The following is a 20658-nucleotide window of genomic DNA, read 5'->3' on the forward strand; positions in this document are numbered from 1 at the left end:
GCCCCTCTCTGTAGTCCTCCAGAAGCTGGATCCTTTTTGGACTCTTTCCATGAGGTTTAGGACTTTTCAGCCAGCAAAAATGAAAATGAAAAGTAGCTTTCTAATTAATCATCCTCTATCCCACACTGATTTCTTCCGATTCAATCTTTCTAAAAATACAGCAAAACAAGAGCCTTGGGCAATGTTTTGTAGAAGGCGGCATTACTACTTCCTATAAAGCAGAAACTTTTTGCTTTTCCTGGTATCCTGCCTAATTCTGTTGGCCTCTTTGACCCAATAGATCTCGGGATCAGTATCATCAATAAAAGATATTAAAAGAAACTCTGGGTCAATCAATGCCAGACACCAGAACCAATTATTTAAATATAATCTAATTTTCCCCACCTAAATGCAAATTCTTTTTAGTAAGACCACTTATGGCTTCTTTAAGTTACTTTCTTTACCTCTTCAAAAATTAATGTTTAGAGTATAAAATGCAATATATTTTCATTGGAGAAAAATTAGACAACACAGAAAAATGAAGAAAACAAGAATATCAATCAAACCAAGGCAAGTTCTGTTAACATTCTGATTTAGTCTCCCAGTTTAGGGAGTGCATATGTATAAAGGTTTCTTTTCTAAAATGGGGATTATTTTATAATTTTATTTTTTACTTAATATACTGTATGCCTTAAGTTTTCTTACAGTTGTTACGGAATTTTGGAAGAGAGAAAAATATATAACAGCAAAAGAAAAACTGATTCCAAATTCAGATGAGGCCATTTCTATTTCCTTTCTTTTGTCCAACAAATACTGCTGTTTAATCAGCTGTGAAAATAGAATCAAGTGTGTGACATCTGGTGATTTTTGTTAATGCAGTCTGGTGCTGCCAGCGTGACATTTTGTCACCTGTCCATGGTCTGCTATTTTTAAATTGTTCCTGTCAGCTAGCTATCTTTTAAGTATAGTGTAAAATATAAGGTTTCAAAAACTGGAAGGCAAACTTGGTTTCACTGAGTTGAATAATGGTGTGAAAATCTGAGACTGTGTCCCACTTTTCCCACTGCACGGAGCCTGATGAATGGGGGTGAGAGGGGACAGAAGGAGAGTTTGGAGAATAGGGTTCCATATGGTTATTCAGATTGCAAAAATCACAGTCTCATAAACTCAATTCACATTCATATTTGAGACAAGTTACAAAAAACTACCTCTGCTGCTATTCAAAGTGTCAGAGTCCAGCTAAACCCATACTTTCATATGTCCAAAATAAAAATTAGAATTTTTATTAATTCATACTTAACTATGAAAGTCACCTCTTCACTTCTGCAATATGTTATGTGATAGGGAACAACTGCTGTATCTTCCTCTAATCATCCCCCTTTACTCTAGAAAGTCAAGTCCTTCAAGAGACCTTCACGTAACAGAATGTAAGTGCCATGTTCTTGAAAAGGTTACAAGACAAAATGGATATTCTACTGAATTCTATTTCCTACCACTTTTCTCCGTAAAGCTGACTTTCCTTCAGAAAAACTATCCACAAGATGTAATAATATGGTATGTAAGAATATAGTAAAATGGTGTTTTAAATCCCTTTCAAGGAAAAATGATAAAAGTTTGATACTATAACATTCTAAATATGTTCCAAAGGACCAAGAAGCAAAAGCTGTGAGCTCGGAGCTGAGGTCAAATTCTAGTTTCTTTGCATATACCTGTAGTGGATAATTTTTAGCATGTGCCTAATGTTTCCTCATTTCAGGCCATACTCTGGAATAATTAAATCAGAATTTCTGGAGGTAGTACACAGGATTAAAGTACTCAATCTTTCTCTTTTAAAATTCTCAGGTGGGGGAAAAATCCTCTCAGGCGATTACTGCGACACTGAAAGGCTCATGGGGCAAATTAATGGGAGGCACTTATATATAAAAAAACAACAACTGCTCATCTTCTACCTACTACTGTCCCCTCTTATATAGAAGAACAATCACTTCTTGCTAACTCATAACCTGTGCCCTAAAAGTCTGTGGAATCTGCTAACTTTTATACAAGACAAACTGATAAGAGCTGAAGGGAGGTGGCACAAAAATATAACTGGAGTAATGACTCAAGTAAGTAAAGAGGCAGTATGTTTTTCTGAACAAACTGAGTGTAATGAAAGTGCACTTTTCCTAAAACAATGGAACCTCAACATTCCACAAAAAGGGCCAATTTTGTGAAAGGCTATATACCACTAAACTTAAGTTATATTGAAAAAATAAAAATGCCTTTATAACACCAAAGGGGTGGCATCTATTCCTTCCAAATTTCTGTCAATTTGAAAGTTTTAAAGCACTGTTATCGGAAGGTAGCTATTTTTTCTCATTGGGTATATATTTGAAAAGCAAACCTTCAAGATCAGTTCTCAACTGACACCTGCTCTTTTCATTTCTCAAATTTCAGTTCCATGAATGGTGAAGGAGAGAAAATTCAAATATATGAAGAGGTTTCATCAGGCACTACCCCCAAGTAGTCAGCCAGGCCTACTCTTCTGTTGTAAAAGGAAGACTACATGGGATGACAAAAAGGTGACTTTTTCCTGTGTTTTTTTTTGCAAAGATGTCTGCTCTATTGCGAATACCAGCCAGGGGACAGGAGCTTGTCTCTCAATGACACCCACACTGCCCAATGTGGGTTGATATTTCCCTATTATTCTCTCAGTACTTTGTCTTTTTTGAGTATTAATCCTAAGGGATAGTGTATTAATCAAACCTAATGACCCTGGATTTTCCTAGGGTTCCCTCATCTAGATGAACCCTCATCATTAGTAGTATGTGAACAGGCCACTGTAAGGAGGGGATAGGATGAACCTTTTGCCCTCTCACTTATCCCCAATGCCAGAAATCCCCTTAATTCCCACAGTTACGAGGAGAGCTGAACATCCCTTCAATCCACTAGAAAACAGGGCAGAGAACAATTCCTCCCACCCAGGCCTCACTCATACCTCTACCAACCCAAGGATTTTTGTACTGAGAAAAGAAATAAGGAACAGTTTTCATTAGTTCATCACCTATCACAAAACTCTCCTTCTCATCCCTCAGAGGCATTATCTCAAATGAACAATAGGGAAAGTCACACATAAGATGGGGTAAGAGACAACAGGTAATGATTAAAATGTTATTCTGTTATAACCAAGAACTGTAATTTGAGATCTTTAAGAAGCCAAAACTTAGTCTAATTTTTATTTAAATAGGGTACTACGATCTGATCAACACTGCAGAAGACATTTCTCAGGGTGCAGTGAAAAAAACCCAATTTGACTTTTTCTCTATATTACTTGACATTTTTATCATGGGGGAGAGAGGAAGGAAGGGGGAGAGAGAAAGACAGAAACATAGTCATCAATCGGCTGCCTCTTGCATGCCCCGACTGGGGATTGGGCCTGTAACCCAGGCATGTGCCCTGACCAGGAATCGAATCGTGATCTCCTGGATCCTAGGTCGATGCTCAGCCGCTAGGCCACCTCAGGCCGGGTCTTTAGGTGGTTTTTGATAATGATAATCACTATTTATATATGGCAAAAATAAAATTTTAACAACTTTCATTTGAAAGTTTTCAACATTTAGCTGCAGTCTCGCTAGAAGGAAATATTGTAGGAATATATAAAGGTTTAATTTATTACCGAGGCCAGGCAGTAAGCATACCACTACCACCGCGAGCAAAAAAACTGTAGATACCATTTGAGCAGTTTCTAGTGTCAGGAACTTGATCTGACTCTATGAAGTAGGTGCTTTATTTTAACGATGAGGACACTAAGACTTTGAAGAGGCTAACTAATTTCTAGATAGATGGCTAACTAGAGGCAGAGCCAAAATTCAACCACAGGTCTGAGCAACTCTGCAAAGTCAGAAAGGCCGAGTTGAAATTTCATCTTCTCTACAGATAATAGAAAATGTCTGAAAGAATGTTAATAAAAATAACAATCTTTGTTATCTCTAGGTAGTAAGTCTCAAGTGGTTTTTTTCACTTTCTTCCTTGTCTTTTTATGTACTACTTGAATTTCTTACGAGAAAGAATGTATTGTTTCAAAAGAAAACTGAGCTCCAGAGGAAAACACCAAAACAAACAAGCATATAAAGAAAACAATGACTCTATAACTTGAGTTTTGAGAGCCTCAAAATAGAATCCCATGTTCAAGGGGGAGAAGAGGATACTAAAGACAGGAAGAAAAATAGGATGGGGCAGAGGAAACTGTTTCTAGATAGACTCATCCAGAGCCCACATGGTAAGTGTCCTAGCCTACCACCTTTCTCTTAAAGCTCAGTTCACCTAGATGTTTACATCCTCTTATTTTTAATTACTAGATGTTTACATCTTTTGACCCAGACCCCTCTCTATGAATTTTCCTTAAGAAAAAGCTATGTGCAAAAACTCATCCATGGAAGCATTGCCTACAGTGGAGAAAAAAGCTGGAAACAACCTGAGTCCAAAGTTAAGGCCTATCAATAAATTATGAAGACCAGATAAAAACATGGGTAATGTTTATGTGGGAAATAGAAAAATAAAGGATACGCCATCACAGTGTTCTTTAAATTACCTTCTTGTTGTTATAATTTGCTCCTTTTTAAAAGTCAAAAGTTACTTAAAATCTTTCCTTTATAATGCTAGCATCATAATTATGTTATTAGAAGGAATAAGGTTCAAGCACATAATGCCATAAATCAGATGTAAAAGCCTCTTAGCTGGAAAAGGGAAGCAGGGAGCTCAAACACCCCAACCAGAGGACAACGACATGATGATGTGATTGAATATGGGAAGTGGTCTACTCATAGGAAATTAGTGTGGGTGGTATGATGAACTGAGAAGTTGCAACTATACTGAGGCTGTAAAAAAGTACATATTAAGTGCCTTCCAATTCATTAGGACATACATCTATACGTACAATGCACAAGGCTTTTATAGATGAAACCTTACATTTGCAAGTATAGTGAAGAAGTTTGTGCAGAGGGAGTTAGACATGCAATTTTAAAAAAGGCCACCACAACTGGAATAAGGTATTTACATTACCCCATAGTGAGGTACCCTCCTTACACTTTGCCAGTGCTACTTTCAAAAGGTGGGCCACAATAGCACCTACTTAAGCCATATCCACAAAATTCTGGAAAATTATTTAACAGGCTATAATCTTAGATCCTTTTATAGTATTTTATTGCTAGAAGAATACAGACTAAGATAAAACAGATATTCATAAAGAACAAGGGCTGAATATTTTAGATTAGGAGAGGCTTATAGCTGTTCAAGGTAGAGAAGCAAGACAAACAGCCTTAAAAGATATTAAAAACACAAAAGTCTGTGAATATCATTGGTTTCTTTTTTAACATCATTCTCACTTCTAAGTGAAATATGCTTTAAATTACCATGTACCTAATCTTTCAACTGGAGACAGACATGGTAAAAGTGACTAAATATAACAATGAATAAATGAGAGATTTTTTTTCTACTTCTGAAGGCTTTAAAATATAGCTTTTCTCAAAATCCTTTCTTTTCTTTATAGTCTGTTAACTACTTTCGTTTCACTGGAAATTGAGGACCGCAGCAGAAAACCATGAGTGTGACAAGAAAGGGATGAAATGGATTCCTGGCGTGGCCTGAGGAAATGACTATCAGGTGTTCACAAGTCAGTCCTACCCTATAGAAGAGCCTGGAGAGGACCAGTGGGGATCACACTCCTCACAACTCCAGAGGACATAAGGGTTCATAAAAGCTAGACATCCCTATGGCTAACTCTTTACAGTTTTCAGATAGTTAGGCTCTAACCCTGAGCATTGTAGATATTTCAACAGAAATTTTCCATTACAGTATTTAAAAATAGCATAGGGCCCCTAAAAAGTCCTATAACCCATAAAAAGAAATAGCTGTAATTATGAGTGTAACATCAGCCTCTATCCTGAATTTACATGGGCTGTAAAAATAAGAAATCCTAATATTGCTGATGTTGGGACTTTCTGCCTTATGTTTAACCTGAAACATTTACACACTTTAAGACATTTTGCTTGAGTTTTAGCCTTAGAGAACGCAAAAGAGTCACTGGCTGCTCTTAAGTCTGTGTAATGTTACTTCCCTCTACTAGGAAATTGATAATATTTTAATAAAATGAAACCCTTTCCTATGAAGTTTTCTGAAGTAGTCTTTGGAGACTAGTTTACTAAATCTCTTATTTCCTTGCAGTATACTTGGACTTAAATGAATTATCCAGGTTCGGCTATGTATTCCAAATGCAAAGCCCAGAAAATTTGGCTTCTGGTCTCATGCTATAACTGCAACCTCAGCTGCCCAACACATGCTTCTGCCAGACATTACGATTAAAGCAATCACCTTGAAAATCATAAAGTAGCTGAACCCAGGTTTTTAAAAAATCAACTTTAAATACATTCCACAATGCTGTACAGAAGCAAACAAAAACAAACAAAACACAAACAAAACAAAAAAATCACAATTATTAAAAAGCTGATTTTTGTTTACAACACCAAGCAAGGAATGGACATATGAATATTCCTAACCTGCAAAATGATTCCTCCACATTATATCAGCGAAACTCATTGGTGGGCCACTGGGAGGGTAGTGTTTACCTTTCAGAGGCTCATGATCAGTCCTTATCATATCCATTAAGGAGTTCTCCAACGAGTGCAAGTTAAAAGTGTCATAGGGCCTACTCCGGTCCTAAAAACAAAAACACAGAACAACAAGACAATACATAAAATTACTTCATAAAATCAATACCATATCATTTGCTTCTTGACAAGTATTGATGACATGAATCAAAGTTCCAGATAGCTCTAATGATAAAGTCATTATTTTCATTAAGAATAATGACATTCCAGAATGACACTATACATTAATGCTGGAATTTAAAAAAAGAATGATGACTTAGCAACATTAAGTTTAATACAAGTTTCCATAATTAAATTGCATCCTTTTCCCTAATATGCTTTCATGTATATGTCCCACTATCTCTGATTGACTTTCTCTCAAGTGAACTAAAAAGGTAAATTCAAAAGTTAAGAGTCGAGTGAACTGGCTTTGCCTTTCACCCCCTCCTCCACTGTCGAATGAAGATTCTACTCAAATGAACAGATTTTTTTTCTGGAGGAATTACTTTCCTGAGAAACCAAAAAGTGATCGTCATTTCAATGTAATTTTATTGGATATCTTTAATATTTATTACTGATAAGTCCATATATTAGGTGTACATCATAAAAATTATAGTATATCCAAAGTACTAAAATTACTTTTTGAAAAGCATGCACATGAAAAGCTTTAACCCAAGGTAGTGTTTTCATGATGTTAGATTCGAAAACATTTTGAAAATAGAAAGCTAACGCAAACTAAGTAAAGAAAAAAAAATAATTGTTCTACCACAGTTCACTCAGGCCCATGGGAGACCATCACCTACAAATTATTTTTAGTAGTCTGAGCCTAAAAGGAAATACAACTCATGGCCTAACTTATTACTATTGCACAGATTTAGTTTGTTTTTGTTTAAGAAAAGCAAGACAAACATACACCTCAACACCCACACAAATCAAACTATAGCAATGAGAGATTATTTTCAGGATCTTGACTAGCCTTGCAAATGATCACTTATCCTCTCGTATGAACAGGAGAATAACATGATGACTCCCCAGGTGAGCAAAAATAATACAATAGGTAAAAACCTCAGCTACAATGACCATTTTCTAGGTTTGTCTTAAACTCTTGCAAAGCTGTTTTCTTCTGGTTTCTGGAAAGCATAGCTGTATACCTATCCAGGGAGGCAAAAAGGAAGGTGACATTTCCTCATCACTGAACATAAAAAATCTCAGAGGATTACTGAATAAATGAATATAGTACGTATGCATGCAGGTCCTAAGAACCAGGAGGTAAGAGTGCTAGAACAGCTATAAACAACTGAGGGCTTTTGGTGCATTATGATCCACCTCTCCAGTCTGCACGTGAAATTCCTCCCTTTGTACAAATGAGAAGATTGAGCTAGATTATTTCTAATATCCCTGGCAACCCTATCCTTTTTTTTTTTTTTTAAACTCATAGATGAGGAATAGGGGTGGAGGGCACAGATTTTACAAATCCTTAATGCACAAGTTGAGGGCTACTCCCCTACTAGGCCCTGGTAGTTCAAAAATAAATGCGGTAGCCTAGTCCCTGTTTGCAAATAACTAGCAGAGAGACATAACCAATTAAAACTAGAGTATGATAGGTGTTTTGACAGAGGAATGTATGTAGTACAATGGGAACTAAGTCACATCTATTTCTTAAAGGGCAAATATTTGTGTATGCGTGCATCATAATTTTTTTAAAACTCACATTCTATAAAGTACTAGGAGTCTTGAATACCTGTCATGTGACCAGATATAAGGCTTGTCATAGTTATTCTCAATGGCCTCAGTATTCTCACTAGTAACATGGGATCCTACCTGCAAGAATTAGGTTGAAATTACCTAAGTATTTCTTTTACTCACATTGTGTTTGCCAAGAACAAGTAGTAAACATTTCGTAGTTTACTGATGCCTCCTCCACAATTTTTTTATTTTTAACACTCATCAGTTATCTGTCTCTACTGTTGGATAAGAAAGAGACATGGAATATTTTCTTTGGTTCTCCATTTTGGTCACTATATAATTTAAGAAGGGCCTTTCCTTTACCTTTAAGGTCTTCCTGGAGATCATTTATTTTGCTTTGGGTTCAAGTTATCAGTAGAAACTTGAATTACTTAAGGAGTAAAGTTGAATTTCCATAAATGCAGGCTTATCTTTCTCCATAAGAGGTATCGTATTCTTTGCCCAAAGAAAAAGCAGAGGTAAAAAAAGTGTGCTGATGAAGAGGCAAAATGACAACCTATTTATGGCACTGACAATCCCCAAATAAATGTCTAGGGGCTATCTATCATACCTATCCACACTTCTAACCCCGCACCATGTGGGGCTGTTTGAAGAAAGGCTGATAAAGTAAAGGGACTAAAAGAAATGGCTGTTTTAAGGCATTTGAGAATGCTTCCAGCCAGGACAGTTCCCTTTTTTCATTTAATTCTTGATATAATCTTCAAGGCAGATAACATACTCATTTTACACATGCAAGTCTGAATCTGACCTCAAAGCCAATACCTAAGGAGTATAACAATCTGTCCAAAGAAGTTAATCCAATCCATAAAATGGAAGCTCTACAGAAGCACAACATTACATCTAATCACTGATGAAATAAATGATCTTCCTGGTAAGTGGGTAGTGAGTTCCTGTCAGGAGACAATATCAGATATTAGATAACTGTCAGAGAAATTGGAGGGGATATTTGGAGGTGGTTCATGTACCTGAAATGGTCAAACTGTCAAAATTACATGTAAAACAGTTTAAATGTAGGTTCCTGGTCTCCAGCTAAAACCCACTTAATCATAATTTTTAAATAAATAAATAAATAAATAAATAAATAAATAAATAAATATCCCGAGTGATTAAGCTAAATTTGAGAGCCACAAGACTGGATGATTCTTCAAGTTAAGTAAGCCTTTACACTCATGAATCTGATGGGTAAAATGGGACAATAAAGTAAGGGAAGGACAGCATCAGGAAATAAACAAGCCTAGCCACTTTGCCAAAAGTCAGCTTTGTAGTCTTCCAATTGACTGTGGATTAGAGAAACAACTCGTGGTCTGGTTTTTAAAAGCACAAACTTTGAGAACTTATATGCATATATGCATAACCCATGAACACAGCCAATTGTGTGGTAAAGGCCTGGGGGAGGTACGCAGGGTAGAGGGGACCAATGAGGAAAAGAAGGGGAACATCTGTAATACTTTCAACAATAAAGATAAATTAAAAATAAATAAATAAAATCCAACCTTTTTGAACTGCAAAAAAAAATTTTTTTTTTAAAGGCACCAACTTTGAAATCAGGCATCTGATTTTCAAATTCTGGCTCTGCCACATGCTGGCATGTCACTCTGAACAAATTTTTAAGCCTTGATTATCTTCATCTACAAAATGAGGGTGATGATAATTCTCTCTATATAGTTGTTTTCAGTACCAAACGACAGAGTGTACCACAAAGCATCTGTAGAGTGGTGGCTACTGGAACATTAGGGAGAATAACAGAGAGCCCTCTGTGGTGCCACATCAGAGTACTGGGACACAGATTAACCACCTAGAGGTTCACAGATGCTAACCTAACAAGGTTCACTAGTGCTCCACAGATGAAAACAAATGATATGTGACATGCGTGACAGAATTTGCACAGGCTTCTTAATTGAACAAACTTAGTGCTGAGAGACTTATTTTCTCACTAAAATTAATTCTAGCTATGCCTCATCAATTTATATTTGCTGTATCCTTTTTGTTCTACAAGTAGTAAACGCTGCTGAAATAACCGATTGACCAGGAAGCCTGTAGGAAACAGAAAAAAAGATAAAAAAACTAAAAAACTTGCAGTGAAATTCCACAGAAATTATGCACAGAACAAACTAACCACAATTTACCATTCAACAACAAAGGTTACAAGTGGCAACTGGGTGTTTTTTAGTCTTTTTTTCGTAACTTTTGTTTCCCCGATATAGGGAAAATAAGGAAAACATCTTTTTCATTTATTTCTAATAAGCAAACACATCAGGAAATATTAGAACATTTATAAATAATGCATTCCACTAGTGACTCTTTATCTCTGAATATAACCAATGACAGATGTTATCAGTTACTCGTACATACAGGCAGTCCACCCCCACTGTACAACTCATTAGCTCCGCTTTCTTTCTTCCCCCAGATTGACTTAATATATTAATAAATTATTCAAGTACTTAACATGTGCCTGGCACTATTCTAAGTATGCTAAATGCATTCCCTTACAACTCTACGAGATAGGTAACTTTTCTCCCCATTTTATAAATTAAGCTATTAAATCTTGGAGAGATTAAGTGACTGGCCCAAGGTTACAGGGCTAGTAAGCAGCTGAGCCAGGGCTCAAACCCAGTCAAATCCAGACTGTGCTCTAAAGGACATTCATTGTACTGCCTCCCTGACTTCCTCCTACTTCACCTTAAATCCTTTTATAAACACCCCCTTCAACCTAATCCTGACACAATCAAAGAGAGGCCTCCCACCCTGCCACCCTTACTTGCCCTTGGTCAATAACCCTTATTGAGCTGACAACTAGTTAAACTCAAAGTAGCTTGATCTACCCTCCGGTACAGGCCTGGGCCTGCCTCTACCAGCCTTATCCCATGCATCTGCCTTTTCCTTGGGAGAGAAATCCCCGACCCTTTCTACCCTTTCTGGCTTATTTCCAGACATTTCCTTTCTTACAGATACAAGGGGCCAAGAGCATTTGAGAAAAAAACAGCTCTGGAACCAAACAATATAATAAATCATGGTGCCTACTGTGTGCTAGGCACTGGGTTAAATGCTTTATAGCCATAATCTCAAACCTTACCACAATTCTGCAGGGTAGGCATTATCTCCATTTCACAGAGAAAAATGAGACTCACGAAGGTTATGTAATTGCTCAGACTGTAAAGTCACAAAGCTGGTCAGAAACTGGGATATAAACCAAGATCTGTCCGGTCCACACCAGTAATGTTCCAATGCTCCTGCACTGATCAGTTGCCATGCATGCAATGAATATTGGGAGCTCAGCAGGGAAGAAAGGGGTACAGACAGGATCAAAATCAAAAGGTGGATGGATTTTTGAAAAGAATAGGAAACGATCAATGTGGTTCTGAAACAATAAAGAAAAATAAAAGGAATTCTTGAAGGAAGGTTTCTCTGTTTATCATATAGCTTCAACATATGTATGGATAAAACATTTCAAAGCTAACTGTATTCAACACATAAGAGTGTTTTAACCCACAAAACTAGCCATTTCTATATCTCTACCCTATTGCTCTTATTTTCTCACTAGATTACATTATTTGAGATTATCTCAACTCCCTGTCTACACTATAAACATTGTATAAGAATAATGAATGTTTTATCTATTTTTAAAGGATATTCAATCACATAGCTAATATATGTACCTATTCTTCCAACACACACACACCCCCCACACACAAAATATTACAGGAAAAGCAAACGTCCCCAATCTTGCCTTCTTGTACTCTCCTCAAACTACTATATATATTTGACATGTATTCTTTCAGATGTTTAAAATATATTAAAATATATTCATATGTATGTCCTCATAGAAAATATATACTGTTTTATGTTATTTTCCCCTAAACATAAAAGTATGCATACTACTCATAACTTGCTTTCTTTGACCAATACTGTGCTTCAAAAATCAGTCCCTTTTCATATAGATATTCTTGCCTCTCCACCACCCAACCATACGCACATCCCTCCTACAAAGTAAAATACATGGTGACTATGTTAAGAGAATCAAGTAATAATCCCAGTAATTTTTCTGATTTTGAGGTATCTTTCTCATTCCCCAATTTTCTCAAAATTTCTGTTCTGACCCCTTAACTGCATCTCTTCCATGCTTGATCTACTGTGGCACAATGGTCTCCTGACCCCTCGTTTCTATAAAGGACACCAGTAATAATGAAACATAATGATATATGAAACTTGCCAGACTGAGTAAAAATCAGAGGCAGTATACTTCCAAAAGCTCAACATGTAGTGATGTCAAGCACAGAATCTGCTTAAAAGTACCACAAAGAACAGATAGGAAACTTAATGTTTTAAACCAATCAATGCTGTTATGTGGCAGAACTTACCAAAAGCATGAGGTTCCTGTATCAAACTGAATTTTACTCTAGTACTGAACAGCTTGACATACAATTGCCCTAAGATTAAAACCTTCTCCGAATAAAGGAAAACCTATGTCACTAACTTGAAGGGAAGAGAAAAAATAACTTTCAAATGCAAATTTTCATCCCATCTTCAGTCAGTATTAAGTCCTTCAGTCAATGGTAAATTTTAACCATCCCAAATAAGACTAGTACTAAAATGTGTGACCCTTTGGAAAACGTGATTGTAGACTCTCCTTCAATCACTCAATAGCAAGCAAATGCTCCTTATTTCCAACTTAAGGTCCTTAGGAAGTTGAAACCTTTCTCCCTTTTCTGTCCAAAGAAAAGAATAATTGATCACCACCTGCTGTGAATTTCAATATTCTTTAAAATTACTGTTAAACCCAGTCTTCCATTCAAAAAATTCTTAAGAACCCTTAATACAGCCTGGCATAAGATGACAGTGAACAAAGAAATTACAACTCCCTTATCTTTTTTTTCTTCAGGATGACAAATTCTAATTACTTTTATCTTTTTATCAGATAGTATTTTTTCCTTGCTATATAACAGCAAACCATGCTAAAGTTCTTGAGAAGTTAAAAAAAAAAAAAAAAAAAAAGCAAGAAGATAGTTTCATCTGCTCTAAGAGATGCTAAAAAATTAGATGAGCATGACGACCTGAAGCACAACCCCACGATTTTCACCTAGTCTCCTTGTTTCCTACCATCCCCAATCTTCCTTCACAGCTCTTCTCACTGGTTGCCATGCAGGTCAGATGAGAGGCGCAGTTCATCAGACACAGGGAAAGATGGCTCTTGGAATCACCTTATGCACCTGAAATGACCTACATTACTGAGGCCAGATCTAGCCAGGTGGATGCTGAAGGGGTCAACTGGACAAAAACTACAAACGCCTATCGCTACCACTTCTGACTGTGGTAAACCATTCAGAGCGAAGTACGTATGCACTTTAAAAAGGAGACATTATACAGTTTAGCAGTGTGCTAGGTAAAGGGCAGAAAGTGAGACCTGGGTCTGAGCCAGACCTAAGAAGGATACAGAAAGGAAAAGGAGTTACTACAATGGTCAAAAGAGCAGACTTCAAGAAACTACAAAAATTAAAGTTGCCCCTTTCCCTGGTTATTATGCATGAGACTAGCTGATGCTGCTCCAAATCCACAAGGTCATCAGTCAGCATATTATCCCAAGCAGCTTATGAGACATGATAATGTAGGCGAAGCTTGACCTTTGCAACCAAAACCTATCTTAGAACATTATGCAAAGGTACATGCAGCTCCTCGTCCTGTTTTTTTTTAACTGATCATAAATGTCAAAATCCTTCCACAAAGCTGACCACTTCTAGGTATAGTTGGACTCTCCTTCCCCAACCCAATATTTTAGCTCCAGTTAGAGCAATGATTCAATCTATTATAATTTCTTCTTTGCATACCTGTCATCCTCAATAATCTGTCAGCTCTATGACAGCAGAGATGTGTCTTATTTCTCCGTATTCCCATTATCTAGCAGAGGGCCTGGCACATATTAGGCATTCAGTAAATGCCTGCTTTATATTTAAATTTTCCTTCTGATGGTTTCATATTGCAAGATTTTCACTTGAAACTAACAAAGAATTGCCCACCTATTAGAATGACTAAAAACAACAACAAAGAAAACCCCTGACAATTCCAAATACTGACTAGAACACGGAATAACCAGAAATCTCATAAATTGCTGGTGGAAATGCAAAATGGTATAGCTACTTCAAAAAAACCGATTTGGGAGTTATTGATGAAGTTCAACACATAGTGTTACAACCTAGCAACCTCACTCCTACTTATTTACCCAAGATAAATAAAAAAACATGTCCATATAAAAAGCTGTATGATAATATTTATAATTTTATAAAACAACTTTATTCATAATTTCCAAAACTGGAAACTACCCAGATTCCTATAAACTGGTTAATGGATAAACAAATTGTGGTACATCTATACAATAGAATATTATTCAGCAATAAAAAGAAATGAAATACTAATATGTGTTGTAACATGAATGAACCTTTAAAACACTATGATAAATGAAAGTAACCAGTCACAAAGAATCACACGTATAGTTCCAATTATATGAAATGTCCAGAATAGGCAAATTATCCATAGAGACAGAAAGTAGACTGGTCATTGCCTAGGGCTGGGGAGTCAGGAAAGAAATGGAGATTGACTGCTAACAGGTACAGGGTTTCTTTCAGGGTGATGAAAATGTTCTAAATTAAATAGTGATGACTGCTACATAATTTTGTAAACATACTAAAAGCTCTTGCATTGTATACTTTAGAAGGGTGACTGAACTTCATGGTATGTGAATTATATCTCAATAAAGCCTTTTTTTTTTTTTTAAAGTACTTTTCTAAGGTTTTTAACGGGAACTATAACATTACCGGCAAATCATCTACTTAAAGTATAGGACATAACACCTAGTAACTTTCTTGAACTATGACTCAAGAACAGCAAAGTCTTGACTCCAGCTGTTCCACTCAGGAGCCACTAAAGGACCCACGTAACTAAACCTAAACCAGAGAGCAGTAAAGCTCAAAAGACAACCCTACTGCCAAATAACTAATGCCATCCATTGCCACAACATGTGTCTTTTACATTTCTGTGGTGTCTTTCATGTTCCTCTGAGAATTACAAGCAGTTATTGGCCATATTACCCATAAACAGCATCTTCTCATGTCTCCTATTGTTTCTGATGAGTTTTTTTTAATTCCAGAGATTCCTGTCTTACAGCGATGTACTGTGTCCTTCAGAGACCCAGCTCATGCCATTTAAAACCATGACACATCGTCTACCTAGAAGCATTACTAGACCATAAAAAAACACCTATATGCATAAACACCAAAGTTTGCCCTGCCCCTATTCATTTCAACTGTCCTTTGACTTTAATGGTTAGGTGAGGAGATACACAGCAGAATTCGCATATTCACCAGAACCTGACAAGGGCTGTGACGTGAATACTTCTGCTGAGGGCCCCTGTTATCCTCTATGATCCTTGTATTTAAAAACTGAGCAGCAAAACACAGCTGCCTTTATGCAAATAGTCCTCTGGCAATGAAAGCAATAAGGCAACACTGTGCCAACTTGGACTAGCAGCTGTCTAGGGCTCTTCCCCTTTCCAGAAACCAACAGATAATGCTATGCCCAGTGTACACACAGATTAACAGCTATGGACTATAGCTCTTCACAATCACTCCGTTGGCCACCATTGAAGAGGTCACAAATATGCGCATGTGTTTACTTTTAAGCAGGGAACCTGGTAAGTACCAAAAACAAAATTTACTCCAAGTTGATGGACTAGGACCAGAGGGAGAAAAGCACAGTATTTTTTTCTGTTTCTGAACCTTTCTCTTCTAATAGCAGGAAAAGGGGAAACAAACAAAACCCTGCAATCTCGAGTTTATTGTACAATTCTGATTCCAGATGAGATAAAAAATAAAAATAAATTAAGTAACCAAACAAATATAATAGAATTGTATGGTCAAAAGCCCAAACTGTCTAAACCATTTTTAAAGCTTTATCAGTTTTAAATTTGAACAGGCTTACTCCCTAACCAACCACTTTTGCCCAAGCCATTTCTGACATAAGATAATCCTGGTTTATAAGAACAGCTACCACTCTGCCTCTGGGAAGAGGAAAATGGGTGTGTATATTGCTTCCCATAAACACGCCTTGTAGTCATATAACAAGTTAACAGCTACCATATAAAGGATGGTTAATATGTGCCAGCCCCCGTGCTGGGTAATTTACTTGGATTATTTTATTTAATCTTTACAACTGTCCTATGAGGTAGGTACTACAATCTCTATTTTACAGATGTGGAAACCAAATTTTGATTTCAGTTCTTAATACAAATCAGGTGTCCTTGAAGAAGGCTAGCCAGACACAAATTATTTGTCATGTGAACATTCCAAGAAGAAAAGGACGTTATATACTTATAAATCCTTGATCTAATCTTCCATTTAAATGTTACCACATTTAAGATGAACATGTTAAAGGATCTAAAATGCAAAGCATATGCATTAATTAAAATATCTGGTATTTGGAAGGTTAAACAACTTTACTTCAAAATGAAGCCTGTATATTATTTGAGGAATGCTACGTTACGGTACTTTGCAGATTAAAAAGTAAAATGTAATAATTTAGATTATGGGAAGTTCAGTCAGAATTTCCAAAATGTCTGTATCACAGAATACTTTTTAGAAGAACATCTTTCTTTATTACTTCCAAGCGCTGGTGCTAACAAAATTTTGCCAAGTGTGCCGAAGGCTGTTTTCCTCTTTCTTCATTTATTCCACATATATTTTTGGGGAACTTTAATACACCAGGCCATTAAAATTTAAAAAGTTAAGTGACTCACAGTCTCTGTCCACAAGCAGCCAGCTGTCTAGTTTATAGATAATTATTACATAGTGAGGCAAATGCAATGACAGAGCTATGTGCTCAGAATTATGGGAGCACAGAAAATGGAGAGATCAGAAGGACTTCCAGAAGAGGAAGGCCAGGGGCACGGAGACTTGCATAGGTGCCGAGGTCCAACTTCCTCAAGAAATGTGTAAGGACCCAGTAAAAATGTCTTCAAAGAATATATGGGCTATGGACTATAAATAGATAAGACTTAATCTGTAAATACTATTAACACTAAGGATGTAGCATAGCAAACCCTTTCTCCAGGACAGCATCATGTTAATTTGTGTAATGAATGTGTACACTTTCAGAATAATAGTCTACCACAAGAGAGTCCAACTTTACTTTAAAAACTTTTTGGGGGGGGGGAGGGGCTTAAACCTTTTCCTTGGTATTCAATTTTGAGGATCTGCAAGGAAATAATACCATTATCTGTTGAGTTAGATCTGTAAATATTCACTTTCCAGCATACTAAGGCTACAAATAATAAAATGTTCTCATATTGTTATTTATAGAGTACATCTCACAAAGCATTTTCTCATACATCCTTGCTCATCTGAACCTCATTAAGGTCTTCTTTTGAGACTTACTTAGCATGCCCTATCCACTTCAACATACCCCAGAACCTTTCCCCTCTTATTAAATCAACAACAGGGCTATCAAAGACTCTTGGAATTAAATAACAGAACTGACCAACATTGGCTGTGTGCCTGGTACTGATTTAAGCACTTTACATGTTTTATCTCATTTCCTCCTCACAAAAGCCAGTGGAAGGTGGAAGCAAATCCTATTATTATCATCCCATCTTACAAATGAGAAAACTGAGGCTCAAAGGTATCACACAAAATATATCTGAGATAGGAGTCAAACCCAGGCAATTCAGAGCCTTAAAACCACTGTGCTCTTCGGCCTCTAGGTTGAGAATCACTCCTAGTTAATAATTCTCATTTCTGTTACTATCTAACCATTATTTTTCTAACCATCCTGGTGTTGGGGGGGGGTGTGAAAGAGAAATGTACCTTCTTATATTATTGTTTCTTATTCATTGAGCTGAATTCCCAGGAATGATGGAAAGGAAGGCAAAAACATGAATAGTTCCAAAGTGTTTTTTTAGTCTGTAATTTTAAATCTCTCTCTCATACCTACTTTAAAAAACAACCTCCCCTCTTTTTATTTAACTTCAATTTGTGTGTCAAACCCTATTTGGAGGAAACAGTTTACTTAAGTGAAAAACCTAAAGTAGTAATTTGTTTATAGAAAGTAATTAAAGTATAGCTATTTCGAGGTTCTTAAACTGATTCGATTGACAAAAATTAATTTATTCCCAAAGTGTTGTAGAAACATTTATTGCATAAAGAGTGAGGTACCAATAGAAGAAAATTTATATATATGAACATAAATACAGTCATCCCCCTTATCCATGGTTTCACCTTCAGTGGTTTGTTATCCCCAGCCAACCGCAGCCCAAAAATATTAAATGGAAAATTCCAGAAATAAACAATTCGTAAGTTTTAAATTGCTCGCTGTTCCGAGTAGCGTGATGAAAACTCGTGCTGCCCACTCCAACCCACCAAGGGCATGAATCGTCCCTTTGTCCAGTGTTACCCACACTGTACATGCTACCAGCTCCTTGGTCACTGAGCAGCTGTTCTGGTTGTCAGGATTGGCTGTCTTGGTATCACAGTGCTTGTGTTCAAGTCATCCTTATTTTACTCAACAGTGGCCCCAAAGCAGAAGAGTAATGATGCTGGCAATTCAGACATAGGAAAGAGAAGCTGTAAAGTGTTTCCTTTAAGTGAAAAGATGAGTACAGTACAGTCAGGTCTTTTGAGAAAGAGACTACATTCATATAACCTTTATTACAGTATATTGTAATAATTGTTCTATTTTATTATGTTATTATTGTCAATCTCTTACTGTGCCTAATTTGTATTAAACTTCATTACAGGTATATATGTATAGAAAAAAACATAGTAAATATAAAGTTTGATACTGCCGGTCATCCATCGGGGGTCTTGAAATATATACCCAGTATATAAGGGGGATTACCGTAATATATAAACATAAATACATGTTTATGTATAAATACATAGCATTCCTCTTTCCATGGACTCTACTATCAGTGGAATATATTACGTCTTCTGGAGGAAGAGCTAAAAACAAGCAAGCAGACTGGCAGTGTTATGATTACTGTCATTCAATGACACTATAGGATATATAGTGTCATTCTAAATAGTCTAAAAGCGAGACCCAAAAAAGGAATTTCAAAAAATATTTTGAGGAAGGAAAAAGCAGATAAAAGCCAAGAAAAAATGAAAAGAAAAAAGTAGACAGAACTCACTATTTGTACAACTGTATACACAAGATAAGTAGTCTTTTCACTGGAATGACCTGTTGTGGCCAGAATTAGAACGCTATGCTGCTCTGCAGTTAGGTAAAAGTAAAATTTTGTAAATCACAGCACATCATAAGCACTCAAATTTCAACAGAATTGGACAAATTAGTTAACCTCCCTGTGGATCAGATTTTTCATATGAAAAATGTGGAAAATAATACTCTCCTTATATGGAGAGAAAAATGTGAATAATATCACCCTCCTTATATGGATGTTTTGAAGGTAATGTCTGTACAGCATTTAGTATAATATATAGCATAAAGTAAGCACCAAATAAGCATTAAGTAAAGAAAGTAAACAAATGAATACCATTCTTCTCTGTGACCATGCAGGAAGGTGAAGGTTGTCACATACCATGGTATGGAAGTTCAGAATAAACCTCAATTCTGTTTTCATGACGTCATAATGAACGAAGGTAAAGCCAGGCATAATTTACAGTGTGCAAACTATGGAATTATGAAAAAGCAAGTGGCAAATAAACTGCACTCAACTAAGTGGTGCTGAATATATATAAGGCATGTGAAAAATCTACAGCAATTATTTTGAAGTAATGAAAAACAGGAAAGTTGCTGGAGACCAAAAGAAATGAGGGAAAATATTACACACACACACACACACACACACACACACACACACCACACCCCGCACCACATGTATACACTATAAGGAGTAATAACTAAACTTTTGAAAACTCTGTAGTCACCTGGGAAAACTGTAGCTATGAATAAAACTTCAATGGATAGAGAGTGCTTTAAATATACTTTTCATTTGAAAAATTTTATGATTTTGTTGACAACTCATCATCTATCCTATATAAAAGCAATTTAAAATGTGATCATAAAAGTTCTGCAAGAATACCTAGGAATAGTATCTTTAAGGGATAACAAATGAGAATATATGTGAAATGCTTTTGACAACTAAAGAAAGTACCACACAAAATTAATAAAAACACTGGTATTATAATACACACATTTACCCATTTCTGGGCAGTATTTGTTCAAAATACGTAACAGCTTTAGAAAATTTGATGAAACATTCTACCTACTAGCCCGGCCGGGCATGGCTCAGCAGTTGAGCGTTGACCTG

General features: G+C 36.3%; 1 protein-coding gene across 4 annotated transcripts in view; it reads right to left on the minus strand.

The window, feature by feature from the left end:
- Positions 1-20658, minus strand: part of CPEB3 (cytoplasmic polyadenylation element binding protein 3) — a 127402-nt gene that overhangs the window by 88757 nt on the left and 17987 nt on the right. For 3 of the 4 annotated variants that reach the window (XM_087824445.1, XM_087824444.1, XM_087824446.1), the window contains one exon: positions 6513-6672. In XM_087824445.1, the coding sequence (XP_087680571.1) occupies positions 6513-6672 (160 nt within the window). The remainder of the gene's footprint in view (positions 1-6512; positions 6673-20658) is intronic. The other variant, XM_087824447.1, reaches the window with a different exon arrangement.

Source organism: Miniopterus natalensis, chromosome 14 (assembly GCF_054644295.1).
Source record: "Miniopterus natalensis isolate mMinNat1 chromosome 14, mMinNat1.hap1, whole genome shotgun sequence".
In the NCBI taxonomy this organism is placed as follows: domain Eukaryota; kingdom Metazoa; phylum Chordata; class Mammalia; order Chiroptera; family Miniopteridae; genus Miniopterus; species Miniopterus natalensis.